The sequence below is a fragment of the Urocampus carinirostris genome, chromosome 12 (genome assembly GCF_059441175.1).
Source record: "Urocampus carinirostris isolate Australia breed hairy pipefish chromosome 12, RoL_Ucar_1.0, whole genome shotgun sequence".
Lineage (NCBI taxonomy): Eukaryota > Metazoa > Chordata > Actinopteri > Syngnathiformes > Syngnathidae > Urocampus > Urocampus carinirostris.
Window position 1 is genome coordinate 32,471,681 of NC_142360.1, and position 14,469 is coordinate 32,486,149.

At 40.5% G+C, this 14,469-nt stretch overlaps 1 protein-coding gene across 1 annotated transcript in view; it reads right to left on the reverse strand.

Annotated features, from left to right (window-relative positions):
* Window positions 1–352: 352 nt before the first annotated feature.
* LOC148355560 (capping protein, Arp2/3 and myosin-I linker protein 3-like) overlaps window positions 353–14,469 on the reverse strand; it is a 28,290-nt gene continuing 14,173 nt past the window's right edge. The window contains exons 26-39 of the mRNA XM_088350237.1: window positions 14,006–14,181; window positions 13,490–13,577; window positions 13,295–13,414; window positions 11,143–11,209; window positions 10,516–10,703; window positions 8,141–8,220; window positions 7,710–7,871; window positions 6,655–6,829; window positions 5,788–6,433; window positions 5,602–5,702; window positions 5,404–5,530; window positions 2,504–2,575; window positions 2,292–2,399; window positions 353–725 (exon numbers count right to left, since the gene is read on the reverse strand). Of these exons, the coding sequence (XP_088206363.1) occupies window positions 685–725; window positions 2,292–2,399; window positions 2,504–2,575; window positions 5,404–5,530; window positions 5,602–5,702; window positions 5,788–6,433; window positions 6,655–6,829; window positions 7,710–7,871; window positions 8,141–8,220; window positions 10,516–10,703; window positions 11,143–11,209; window positions 13,295–13,414; window positions 13,490–13,577; window positions 14,006–14,181 (2,151 nt within the window). The 3' untranslated portion in view covers window positions 353–684. The remainder of the gene's footprint in view (window positions 726–2,291; window positions 2,400–2,503; window positions 2,576–5,403; window positions 5,531–5,601; window positions 5,703–5,787; window positions 6,434–6,654; window positions 6,830–7,709; window positions 7,872–8,140; window positions 8,221–10,515; window positions 10,704–11,142; window positions 11,210–13,294; window positions 13,415–13,489; window positions 13,578–14,005; window positions 14,182–14,469) is intronic.

A 14,469-nucleotide genomic window follows, 5' to 3' on the forward strand; every position in this document is an offset into this window, starting at 1 on the left:
ATGGACGGTTACTACATTTTTACCATGAATGCAGCAGGACTAATGGCAGATAATGGGGCATTTTGCATTTCAATGAACGTTTTTATTTGGCAAATATACAAGAAAATGCTCAAATGTTTCTTTCAGCAGGGAAAAAGTTTATCAAACCCGATGAAATAATGTCTAAAATATAACAGCAACCAAAAATGATTTTCGGTGTTCAAGAGTCAAACCTGAAGTCCATTGTCTTTGTCAACTGGTAAAAGAGCAGCCACAAACGTTTCTCTGATTGACTGAATGGACAACTAATAAGCAAAAAAAAAAAAAAAGAATGGATGAGTGAATAAAATAAAAAAAGCACAGTACAAAAATGGCCTGGCAAAATCAGGTTATCCATTATTTTTTTATTTATACATTCATTCATACAGCGGTTTATGCCCATACATTAGATTTATCTTTCTCTCTATAAAATATAATATCACCTTTCAGATACAAATCCTCACGTCATTTCCAAGGCAGTCGGCTGTGTGAGTGGGCACTCCAGTTGTAGAAATCACATTCTAATCAAACAACTAAAAAAAACAAAACGTTTTACAAGACAGGTCGGATCAGGGGCAATGATAATGGATCATGCCGAGAAGCAAATATTGTTATACGAGTGGAGCAGTTGTGTCTGAGTGTGTTAGCCGCCCTGCTGTGACATCATCACACCAGCTCACTGTGACCGGGTCCAGTGTTGAAGCTGTCTGTAAAGATAAAATGGAAATAATATGCTTTTAGGTAAATTATCGTTGGACATGACCATGCTTGATTGTATGACATGGAAAATAATGGTGAATCAACTTAGAAGGATCTGTGCACTGTGCTCAAAAAGCACATTAAAAACCAGAACGTTCAATTTAAAACAAGGGTCAGTAGACTTTTTTTGTGCATCTTGTTATAGGAGAGCTTTCTGCCAATTTTTGCAACATTTATCAGGCTGTTATCAAATCGGAAAGGATAGAGGTGTCACAAGCACATGCAGATTTTTACATCATATAAAAGAAAATTCTGATTACCGTAAATTCCGGACTATACGCCGCTACTTTTTCCCCAAATGTTCAGGCCTGCGGCTTATTCAGTGAAGCGGCCAATTCATGTAGTTTTTCTAATGGCTACCAGCGGCATTGGAGTATAAAAGGTAGGATTAAGACCAGTGTGCCAAGAAAGACTGCAACCTCTAAGTTTATGCATACATTGTCTGTAAAGAAAAGGTGCGTTCCGATAATGAGGAAGGCGCCCTTGATGGCGATAATTATGAGGAGGAAGTTGAGGACGATCTACCGTGAATTCCACAATTACGGGATGCTTTCTTTTGACAGATACGTTTGATGCATTGCGAGCGTGATCCTACTAGCGTGTTGGTACCTTTCAAAGGAATGGTTTGGGATGAAAGTTATATTATTATTATTAAAGCTTTGAAAACTCTCTCGATGTACCGTCTTTCTTCGTAAATATTTGTAACCATGTATAATATGTATTTGCAACTGTATATTTTTGTAATGTATTTATTTTATTTATTCTATTATGTGTTCTACGAGCGAATCAAAAAGAAGGGGCTCAGCAAACGCGGGCTGATGGGAAGTGGGGTAAAGCTGAGTTACCGGTAGATCTGTCTGTTGTCGCAGCGGACAATAGTGGATGTATATTTTTCCACCCTTAACTTTGGAAATATACATTTTGTTTCCTTGGATTACTTTCAACGGGACCCGGACTTTACAAGTCTGCATCATACGTTAATTACGGGTATCATTTTCCATTCATGATGCCGAATGTGGTTATAAGATTGTCTACTAATGAAATTGTGAATATGTTTGATTTTTGAGAAGGTTTGTTCAAACCTCACTTTGTGTTTGCTGTTAAAAACGTAATATTGGAATATATTATTGTGAATGTGCTTAATTGCTGTTGAGATTGTCATGATTGTTTTCTGTTTTTAGTGTCAATAAATTTGTTCAAACCAAAAAAAGTTACGATCATGGAACTTACAGCCTGGTCTGGATTAAACTTGTTATTGTGTCACAAGTTTAAATTCCTTTCGCACGCGGCTTGTACAGAGGTGTGGCTTGTTTAAGTACTAAAGTGGCAAATCACTTAAAAAGTGGTGGGTGCGGCTTATAATCAGGTGCGCTCTATAGTCCGGAATTTACGGTAATTTGTGGTAACTCCTGAGAATAGTGAACATTTCAATACAAGACATACACCACATTAAAAATGTTGCATGTGCCAACAATCACACAAACACACATATAAATATATAAATGTACATGTACCAGACAAGTCCAGCGACTTATTTCTGTTTTGGGGCAGTCTAGGCTTTTTCTCTGGGGGCTTGCGATTTGGGGGCTTCTCTATGCTATTAGGGCTGTCCCTGTCCGTGCCTGAGGGGGGTTGGTGACATGGGGAAATGTTAGCAAGACACAAAATACTCTGCACAGACATGACATTGACATGTAAATTCATTGATCACATCCTGAGGTGATACCTGCATCGCATGACATGGCTTTTCGGTTCCTCTGGGGTTTGATAGGCGCCTGAAGCCGCATTCCTTCATCACCTGATTGGGCGAAAAACAGGGTTGGGAGGGTTACTTTCAAAATGTAATCAGATACAGTTACTAATTACCTGTTGAAAAATGCAATCAGTTATGTAATTCGAAGACTATAAGTAATGTAACTGGGTTACTTTCAATTACTTTTGGATTACTCCAATACCAAATATACGAATAAAAGACAAACTAAACAATAGAAATAAAATTACAGACTTCTGTTTGATATAAATGAACAATGCAACTTTGAAATAGATTTAGAGGAAACCAAGGTTAGGTAGTTGAAAAAAGTTCTCAAATATTACCCACATAGTATAGTTTTATAAAGCAAAAATAAAACTTTCCCTTTCTCATGGCAGACAAGATATGCTCTGTTTTAGTTTACATTCGGAGGAAATTAAGAACCCAATATGGTTTTAACAACACCAAGTGTTCAGTTTCTAAATTTATGACAAACTTTGGGATGTCACGATTCTAAGGTGAAGTTTTACCTGTTTGAAGTGGGGATGCCAAACCTCTTAAAAAATATTCAGATATACAGTGAAACCTCGGTTCTCGACCATAATCCGTTCCAGAACCCTGTTCGAAAACCGATTTGTTCAATCACCGAAATTGTTTTTTTCCCATTAAAATTAATGTAAAATCGTTTTAATCCGTTCCAACACCCTCAATGTTTACCACGAACATAAACATGAAGCTAACCCAGGCTAATCGTACGTTCGCGTTAGCGTCATCTTCCGTAAGAAAGATTACGCTAACACGAACGCGTAAAAATAAAGAAATCAGGTCGTTTACATGTCATTTAGCACCCGGGTCTCCAGAACAAGTGGTGAGCGGTTAAAGGATAAAGAAAAGATTTATGAATAGGATTTCTTACCTTTGTGGTGGTCTGCAGAAGCCATGCTCTATTCCCTCGAAAGAAGGGAAACTCGCACATTTTCTTCATATTTTGCTATTATTTCTTTCTTAAATGCAATAGTTGTACGCACTACTCTTCTTTTTTCATCTGTAGCAACTCTGCTGCTTGCACCGACCTTCTTCCGAGGCATAATTAGGGGTTAAAACACTCTGTTCACCGATATTAAAAACGAAAGCAAAAAGAAGTGCGCGGTCACGTGACAACAGTTCTTCACGAGGGGTGGGGGCAATCTACACCCGTACGCCGCTCAGCATCGCCCCTAGCGTACCGGCGTTCGAACTCCGATTTTTTGAACGAAAAGCGAAGCAAGAATTTCTTGAAATTTTTGGTCGAGAACCGATTTGTTCGAACTGAGAGGCGTTCGAAAACCGAGGTTCCACAGTACTAGTAAACCGTTCTTACAACATAACAATACAGTGATCAAATCGTGGATTTTGAAGCATAATTTTCAGCAAAATCCAAAAATAAGATAATAAATCATATTTATTAAATATGAACACATCAATAGCGCGCATCAGCACTGTCCAGGGCCAAATACGCACTCACGTGAGCAACCTCACCAAACTGTCGGCTTGCGTTAATTCAACATAATGAGTGCTACAATAAAAGAGAAATAAAATACAGACAAAACCAAAAGTGCTTTTATCTGTTACACAGCCTGCAAACAAACGATCTGCGTAACATTTATGGCTCGCCCAAGTACTGCGAAAGGATTATCGCTGTCTCTCGTGTCAGAAATTTAAATGATGATGGAAACAATTCGTCAATCGACTTATTATGTATACTAAATATACTTTTAGATAAAAATGAAATCTTTCAAAGTTATCATTATTTTAACTAAATGTACCTGTATTACGGATGTCTTTTATTCTATAACTGTAATGGAATACACTTCTTTTTTTGTATCCTGATTACATAAAGCAGTTACATGTATTCCTCCACAACCTTGGCAATAAATACTTGAACACACTTACAAATAAGTCTAATCGTATCATATTGCTGGTTTACAGCAAGTGTTATACAAGCGGAGCTGATTCATCAATTGATAGAGCAACCCTTTTAAAAAAATACTAATGCAGTTATTGGGCCAAATAATTTTCGACACCATACTCTGCCAAGAGAGGCAATATAATCAAAACGAAACAAATCAAATTTATAAATTTGCCTGCTTTAGATTGGGTCTCATTTTAGTAAATTCCCTGGCAACTATTGTAATGATAGAACATGATAACTATCAACTAAAATGGATCACCTCTTTTTTGAATGTGTGTTCATCAAGGTAGTATTTTGCCCAACTGAGCCAATTATGTGGCCAAGGTTTGATGACTATTTATGTGTAGTATTTCCCATTAACAAGGTGGCAAAGAGGCCTATTCTCATCTCATCTCATGAGCTGCACCGCTTATCCTCAGTAGGGTCGCGGGGGTGCTGGAGCCCATCCCAGCAATCATCGGGCAGTGGGCAGGGGACACCCAGAACTGGTTGCCAGCCAATCGCAGGGCACACAGGGACAGACAACTCGCTCATTCACATCTAGGGAAAATTTGGACCGGCCAATCCACCTGAAATGCATGTCTTTGGAATGTGGGAGGAAACCGGAGTGCCCGGAGAAAACCCACAGTAAGTCTGGTAGCTGGATTTGAACCCACACAGGAGCTTCCCAAGACCTTAGAACGGTGCCACACACGTGCTAACCACTGCGCCGCCGTGCAAGTCAGTTTCATCACAAGCTTTGCCGAGCTCTGCAAAATGAGCTATTTATAAACTGACAACGTTGACACACTGTTCATGGTGATTGTAACCTATTTGTCCCTCTGCGGTATGATGATGTGCAAAAATAACCACTATGACATTTCAATGGCAAAAGTAAAGCTGAAATATCAAACAAAAGAGTTTGTGACATTTCATTTTTACTGACCTTGACTGGCAGATCTGTCAGGCATCCCATGTACAGGTCTGTTGAAGGAAGGGGGCAAAGGTGGAGGGGGCAAGCTTCTCTCCGGAGCCGGTTCTTTTAGGAAAGTCACGTAGGATGTCGTCTTTGGCTGTGTTATCCAATGCAGACATGAAGAATATTACATATCCAGGTGAATAACTAAAAATACATTAGTTGCACCTTTTCAGGAATTGGTGGAGGATGTCCTTCAAGGTCTTTTCTTTTTTCCTGGTCCTTTTTATCTGTCGGGACTGGATCACTCTCATCATCTGCATCCTCTTCTGCAGCAACAGAGAAAGAGTGACTACTGTATTTTGTTACTTTCACTTATATTAGAAGGCAGCAAGTATTGCCATGTTTTCCTACCAGGTAATGTATCAGAACTCTCCAGTCGTTGCCTTTGCCTGAATTTCGACAAGTTTGGTTTGCTACTTTGTGAAGGGGGTTCAGGTTTTGCCACGCAGAACACTGGTCGCCCTCCGTAACCGCTCCTCCACCCTTCCACGCAAGCGTCTGGGCTGACCCGTCTTTCTCCCTGTGCTTCCACCTCCATGCTCACTTCCTGTTTGGGTGAGGGCGTCCTGTCTGAAGGGTATGGCGGCAACGGCCTTTGAGTGAAATTAAACGACTGCACTTGTCTGTCTGCCTTCCACACACTCTTGTCCGTCCACTGAGCGTCCAGCTGTCCGTCCATCTGCTTGCCTTCTGACCATGAGCGGTCAATCTGCCTGCCGCTCAGACGCTGTCTTTCCATCTTTCGATCGATCTGCCACTGTGTGTGTCTTTCTGCTGTCCATTGTCTGTCAATCTGTCTGTCTGGGTGTCTATCTGTAGTCCACGCCTCCCCCAGCTTCTCGTCAGAGCACCGCCTTTCTGAGTGCTGCTCACCCGGCCTATTGTCCACCCATATGTCATCGGCCTGCAGCACCTCCGAGGTCCGCTGCTTGTCATCGGCCCAGTACTTGTCAGCCTCCATAGGCCGATGCTCGGGCACTGTCTCCTTTTCGGAGCGCTGATAAAAAAGATTTCAAGAGGTTAAAACAGGGAAGAAAAGCTTGTCATCAAACATTTGATTTTTTTTTTTTTGCTTTCATGACTCAAGTCAAAAATGTTCCCTGATGCAACATATTTTCTTTACTCATCCCTTAGAAAATTTCAGGAGATTGCTTGGCAGAATGTAATAGGCCTCAAATTGCCATAACAATTTAGTATATGGCTTGGTTGCAACTGCACCTCAGTAGGGGAGTAAAACGGGTGTTTGCCTCCACCCATCCCAGAATGTTGAATGCCTGGCTTTGGTGGCTGAGGACTCAAAACCAAAGTATTCTTCCCATCAAGTCCATCCCCTGGAGACCTTGAAGCAGACCTTGGGGGCTGGAGGAGTGTGTAGACATTCTCTGTGACTGTCCTGAAGAAGGAATACAGGAACAGTATTGTTGGTATGAAAAGTTAAAACGTTAAATGACAAGATTTGCAAAGAGCTGATCTACACTATGACTGACACCCAATTAGATGAAACATGATGTAAGTAGACTACATGACTCCAGCTCGTTACAGTAATGCCTTGGTCATACCCCAGTATGCATAGGTGCATATCACAAATACAGCATGTACAGTGAAGTTGTGTTTGGGACTGCAACCAATTCAATTGAGATTATAGATAACACTATTTTTCTAATGTTGACAATGCAAATATCAGTGAAAATGATTGACTGTCTCTATGTGTGACCAAGACAAGCCGGGTAGAAGACCAGGGCAACATCAACACTTTGTGCTTTGGTCAATGGGGATAGGCTCAAAGTCAAAGCAGTCGAGAATAAGAAAAAGTTTCACAAAAAAAAAAAAAAAGCATTTACTTTAGTCTTTCACTAGCACGTTCAAAGAAAGCTGCCGGCTGTTGAGGACATCTGCCTTTTCACGTTTGTATACTGAGGACACCATAGGTTACTTGGCATATTTAACAAGATGAGGCACATATTTGCCAAGGATGTTTAAGGGATTCACAGCCACCAAATGTCATGAAAAGAACTCTGAAGAAGACTTTTAAAGCACTAGAAGATGCAAAGCAGATGGTATTTTGAAGGCATCCTTCATGATTTTACTAGCTAAAAGTGGGAAAATATTCTGTCTAAATGCAGCATCAATCAAGATCAAGACCACAGATATTTGAACTACTTTAAAACCAGGATTTTTTAACGTATTGTCTGAAACCCTTTACCCAAAATTAATAAAAATTGTCTAGAAGACAAACTAAAGAGGACAATTTATGATAGCTTTAACATACAAACCCTGTAAGTGCTGCAGTAACGGCACGATCGCTGTAAAAATCGGCATCGGACTCTTGGTTGGACAGTGTCTGGCTTCGGTTTCTTCGGAAACCGAAGATAGCGAGAACATTCCTCCTCTTTTTCCTTCTTAGTGAATGAGTGCTGTGCAGTGAGGAGAGTTGACTGGAGGAGAAAAGCGTCAGAATTAGCATATCAGTCAAACTCGATCTTGTCTAGCACAATCATGCCTCGTATTTGCTGTCAATTCTGTTGAGTTTGCCGTTTCACCTTCTGCTGTTTGACTGTTGCTAGGCAACACATTTACACACAAACTCTACACACAATAGTCTCTTGAAATTACTCACATTACAAAATGCTGAGTTCAAGGAATAATACAAATTCTACTCAATAGCAAATTGAGACTTTGACAATGGTAACAAGAAAGCACTTACCTATCTGGAAGGACTCTTTTAGTATAGAAATCTGGTAGTCCATCATCCAGCGGGCTTATTCCACCATTTTCGCTACAATGCTGTTCGCACAGAACATAACATAAGAAACATGTTAAGGACATACAGTACTTCCTTTTTAGAAAAGCAATAAAAGAAATTATCGCGTCATCTTCAGTGAGATGATGCTGGCCAAGTGCAACCATCTAATGTGTACAAATGCTCTGGATGAGTCGATTATGAAGGATGAGGAATAGTGCTTAGTGGCATAAAACAATACACATTGTTAAGTACTATATGTGTATATTTATTTTCTCTTTCTTTTGAAGTTTTTAAGAATCATTGCTGGGCACTATACTTTCCAAAAGTGATTACTTATAGTTACTCACTACTTCTTCCAAAAAGTAACCGAGTTAGTAACTCAATAGTAAAAGTAACCAGGGAAAGTAACTATTTCCGTTACTTGATAAAGAAGTTGTATGTCAAAGAATTTGAAATTTCTGAGCAGCATTCAAGTCAGTTAAATAGATAAGAACCGACAAGTAGTTGTGTTATAGAATCTTGTAATATTTATAGCACGTCACCAGCAAATTACTTATCCTACACTTGAAGTGCAACAAAAAGAAACTGTAAACAATATAAAGTGAGCTTAATAAATTAATTTAACTAATGGTCTGTTGTAGAAATGGGAATTCCCACTCATTTTAGAGAACCAGCTTTTTGGGCTCCCAAATGGCTCTTCAGGTTGTTTTTATTGTTTATTCCATATATTACCATTTATCATGTATTACTATGAATAACTTAAACAGGGGAAAAATAAAGCTCTATCAACACTTAAATGTTAACACTGAGAAAGACAGGAAATCTAAATTAAATATTTATAAATCTACAAAGAAAAGGATAAAATACAAGATAATTCCAACCTTTTTTTTATACAAAATAAAAGTAAACAGCACAGAATCCCTGAAAAATTGATTTGTTTCATTTTTTGACCTATCATAAGAAAAAAATAGCATCTCAGAGGGAATTGGCTCTCGTTTGGTGGGTAGCGGACTCCCAATTCCAAGAGCTGGCTCATAGTGAGGTTTCATTCACGTCGATTGCCAATTTTACCGATTCGCCTTTTCTTTAGTACTGTATTCGTAATCCCTATCCAACTACATGGTAGTCGCTATTACGATTGGTAACATGTTCCAAAGACATGAGGAAATCAACTTGGAGGAGAGCAAAAAACAGCACCACTGAAAACACAGAGGACAGGCCCCCGTTGGCGTTCTGCAGGATAAGTAACGCACCGCTTTTGAATGACAATAACGGAGTTGTAACGGCAAAAATAGTAATTTGTTAGATTACCCAGTTACTGAAAAATTAACGCCATAACGTAACGTTGTTATTCATAACGGCATTATTCCCATCACCGTTCAGAATACATAGCTAAGTGTTTTACTCCTAACTTCATAAAAAGTTATTAGGGACAGGTGTAATGTTCTGATGTGCATTTGTCCTTCCCATATGATATTGCAGATAAGACTACTGCTCAATACCAATGTTGAGTCCTCACAAATCATACAATATTAGCAGAAATATGTATGTGTCCGTTATCCACCCCCCCCCCCTAAATGATATGACAGATTTAATGAAGTGATCCAGTAAAGGGGCACCAGCCATCCATCCATTATCTGCACCGTCTATCCTCACTAGAGTCGCGGGGGTACTGGAGCCCATCCAAGCTATCTTAGAGCAGTGGGCAGGGCATGCCCTGAACCGGTTGCCAGCCAGCCGCAGGGTACACAGAGACAGACAACAAATTACAGGCTCACTCATACCTAGGGCTAATTTGGAGACACCAATTAACCCACACAGGCATGGGGAGAGCATGCAAACTCCGCACAGAAAGTGTAGCAGTTGGTTTTAAACCCATGACCCCATCAATGATGCACTCACCCACCGTGCTACCTGGGCAACAGCCACCAAGAGAAAATACATTATTCCAAACATTCGGGTAGTTTAAATTTAATCGTCAACTTTAGAATTTGCTGCACTTCAATAACATGAATGTAAATAAATGAAGCAATGATTTAGGAGTTTTAATTACTCTGTCCCAGTGGTTGTAATTCAAAGGTTTCAAATTAAGATCTTATTTTTCCAGTGAAACTATGAGAATGTCACATCATTATTTTTCTACATTCTCATATTGTGTAAAAGGTGTGGGATACACACAAAGAAATGCACAAAGCAAGGTAGTTGAAAAAGCTGCATAAATGATATACGGCTACCATTGACTCATTGCCTCATTTGTATTGACATTAAATGCTAACAGGGGGGGACAGTAAGGAATTGAAGTTTATTTCAAATATTTTCAGCAAAAAGTCCCTCACCGTATCAGCTGGTACGTATCCCCCCTTGTGTCTGCGTGGGGGTCTTGGGCGGACCCTGGTTACATGGAGGAGAGGTAGACCCTGTGTAGGCAACTCAGACAGACCTTCCCAAGAGGCAGAGCGAGATAGAGGCGTGGAATAGGATGGAATAGAAGGCGGTGGCGAGGAGCTGGAGTCATCACAGAGACCTGCAGGTGAAGATGAAATTTAATGATACAACCGTGAATGGTCACTAGTCAATTGCGCTGCATATGTAGGCAATCAGTTTAAACATCTGAGCGAATCAAAGTATTCACTGAGTTTAACATGCATGTTAGCACAGATATAAAATGAAAGAACCGAGAATCAAACCCCAAACTACTGATTGTGATGCAAAAATGCAATGGAATCGCATTCAATGCAACACATTACGCATAACACTTGTTGAGTGGTAATATTTTCCATTATAATTCAGGGAAATTACAAAAACAGACAAAAAACACTGAGTTATCTTTTAGACGAATACTGCATGAGAGAAACATGAGCTTATCAGAACGTACGCTAATAGAGCAATTTGAGTCACTGCAGGGAGAGTTTAGGAGTCTGACGGGAAGGGGAGGTACAGACAGGATGTCTGTAGCTACTTACTCAGCCGAGTGGAGACGGGTCGTATTCGTCTTGTTCTCGAGCTGCGCTTCTTAATAGATATGGTGTCCTAGAAGGAAGGATAACGCTGACAGATTGAAGACAGAAACATGACATCTAGAACAAGGATTGCAAAGACAGCTGAGGATAAAAATGCGGCTTTTGTCAGTGGGAGTTAAAAAAACTAAGCATTTTTCTGTTGCAGCAATGCTCTGCAGAGACTTAAAAGATAGCTCAAAATACAATGAAGATGTCAGGTAACACCTGAGTTCCTTCAGGGTGACAAATGTCACGACATTTAGTCTTTAAATAATTGAGCAAAATTGGGCAGCACGGCGGCACAGTTCTGAGGTCATGGGTTCAAATCCAGCTACCAACCTTCCTGTGCGGAGTTTGCATGTTCTCCCCGTGCTTGCGTGGGTTTCCTCCGGGCACTCCGGTTTCCTCCCACATTCCAAAAAGGTTAAATGGCCGGTCAAAATTGTCCCTAGGTGTGAATGAGCGAGCGAATTGTCTGTCCCTGTGTGCCCTGCGACTGGTTGGCAACCAGTTCAGGGTGTCCCCTGCCCATTGTCCGAAGATGGCTGGGATAGGCTCCAGGACCCCCGCGACCCTACTGAGGATAAGCGGTGCAGATAATGGATGGATGGATGGATAATTGAGCAAATTTCAGAACTTGCACATAGATGAAACTTTGAACACTTTTAATTACCGTAAATTCCAGACTATAAGCTTCAACATTCAACTTTCAACCCTGCGGCTTATTCGGTGATGCGGCCAATTTATGTAATTTTTCTAACGGCCGCCAGCGGCGCTCAAGTAAAAAAGGTAAGATTTGGACTGGTGGAATATATGTGCCGAGGAAGACTGCAACTTCTTAGCTTGTGCACAAATTAAATTAGCGTAAACATATCCTCATCATGCAAATTGCAAAAAGAAAGGCACATGATGCAACTTTCAAGCTAAACACAATCGAGCAGTCCGATGAAGAAGGAAACAGAGCTACTGCACGTAAACTTTACTTTGCAAGCGTGTTTTTGAATAAGGGAGCGTGGGATGACGTCTAAATGACAAAGTCGCTTTCCCATACTGAAGGAAGACAACTTTGATGGCGTCAGTTATAAGGAGGAAGATGAGGACGGTTTACCGAGGTTTTTACATGAATGGTATGTTTTTTTTTTAACAGACCCGTTTACTGTGTCGCGAGCGTGTTCCTAGTAGCGTTTTGCTACCCTTCACAGGCACGGTTTGGGATGAAAGTTATAATATTTTTATTAAAGCTTTGAAAACTCTCTGTACCGTCTTTCTTTGTAAATATGTGTAACCATGTATAATATGTATTTGCAACTGTATATTTTTGTAACGTATTTATTTAATAAACTTATTCTGATGTTTTGCACGAGCAAATGAGAAAGAAGGGGCGGGGCAAACGCGGGCTGACGGGAAGTGGAGTAAAGGTGAGACGTGTTTGTGGACGCGGCCGACAATAGTGGATGTATATTTTTCCCACCCTTACCTTTGGAAATATACACTTTTTTCCTTGGATTACTTTCAACGGGCACCCGGACTCTGTAGGTCTGCATTAAATTTTAAGTACCGGTATCATTTTCCATTCATTTTGCCGGCTGTGATTTTTGGACTGTGTCGGGTATGGGTAAATTTTGTGTTTGTTTTGTATTTTTTCAATGTGGGTGCATGCGGGTAATATGCAGGGGTGGCTTGTATATATACAAAATCGGTTTTCCTCCCGAAATGTGGGTGAATATTGTAATGTCTGTTACTTTTCTTGCCGTTGTTTGTGTTCATTCATGGTCACTTTAAAAAAGGACAGGTCACGAGGGAGTGGGGATGCAACGGATGCGAAGGTTTTTTGCTTCTTAAGTAGTGTGCTTTAAAGTCAGTGTGTGCACGTGGACAGTGTTCAACCAACAGTCGCTCTTGTGGGAATGTTTATACCGCCTGTTATTTTTTTACTAAATTGGTGACGAGACTTAACCTGCAAGTGAATGCATCATTCATCACGCTGAGGGGCATTACAATATAAACAAGCTGCAAGGGTCTGTTCAATACAGCTTAGGGTTTAAACTCCAGCTTATACCCAAAGTCCAAAAACTACATCCCTATATTGTTCTTCTAGGAGCGTACCCTCACTTACTATACTGGTTCCGAGCTCCTCCTCGTTGAGGTCCAAAGAGTCTCTTTGTCTGTTGAACCTCCATCCTGTGCCGTCTTCGCATGACCCATCCCAGCGTTTGAGATTAGTCACTTGCTGAGTCTGGGACAGAGGACCCTCTTTAATGATGGACTTAGACAAGTACACCAACTTAAAATTGGGCAGTGTTGCACTTACCAGAGTCTTGTGGGTGGTGTAGAGCTCTTGGAGGATTTGGTCTACAATGGAGTTGGTGAGATAGGAGACGACTGACAATTTGACTTCTCTGCAAAAAAAAGAGGAACAACATATGAGAAAGCAAGTGACTTGTGTTAAATTCGAGCCAACTGGAGTGAGCCATATCAGACATTGATTTTTTACACTGTAGCATGCCAGACTGTTTTCAGTACTACTAGGAATGAAGACTATTGGTGTTGTACTTTCCTATTTTCGATAATCAAGAAAATTCTGAACATTCTATAAAACAGAAATATTTATGTTTTTCATTGTTTTTTCTAGCGTAGACAAATTTGTGTGAGCTTGTGTTAATACAAATTCTGAATCCTTTTCTATAATCCCCAAATGAACAAAACATTTTCTAGATCAAAAGTAATCCATCATAATATATTATAAACCACTCGTTTGTTATTTATCAAACTGGAAAAAGTCATTCTTTTTTGAGAAAAGTGTAGGATCAGTAACCTGTCCTCTTACTCTAAGGCTCGGTGGACATCCTGGGCCGCTCGTTCCATTAAGGCGGTACGGATGGCTGCCCGAGGTACCGACACACGGTCAGAGACAGACGAGAGAGGTGGATTCAGTCTCTCTGCCGCGGCAGATGACAGGGGACAGAGCTCACGGCAGAGGGACACCATTGAATCTACAATCACCTGCACAAGAAAATCCATAACTTAATAAGGATTGTGCAACAATTATAATTTACCGTAAATTCCGGACTATAAGCCGCTACTTTTTCCCAAAACTTTCAACCCTGCGGCTTATTCAGTGATGCGTCCAATTTATGTAATTTTTCTAACGGCCGCCAGCGGCGCTCGAGTACAAAAGGTAAGATTTAGACCGGTGGAATATATGCGCTGAGGAAGACTGCAACTTCTTGGCTTGACTAGCAGCGAGAAATCGGGGGCTGACGGGAAGTGGGGACCGGTAAAGTTTTTGTG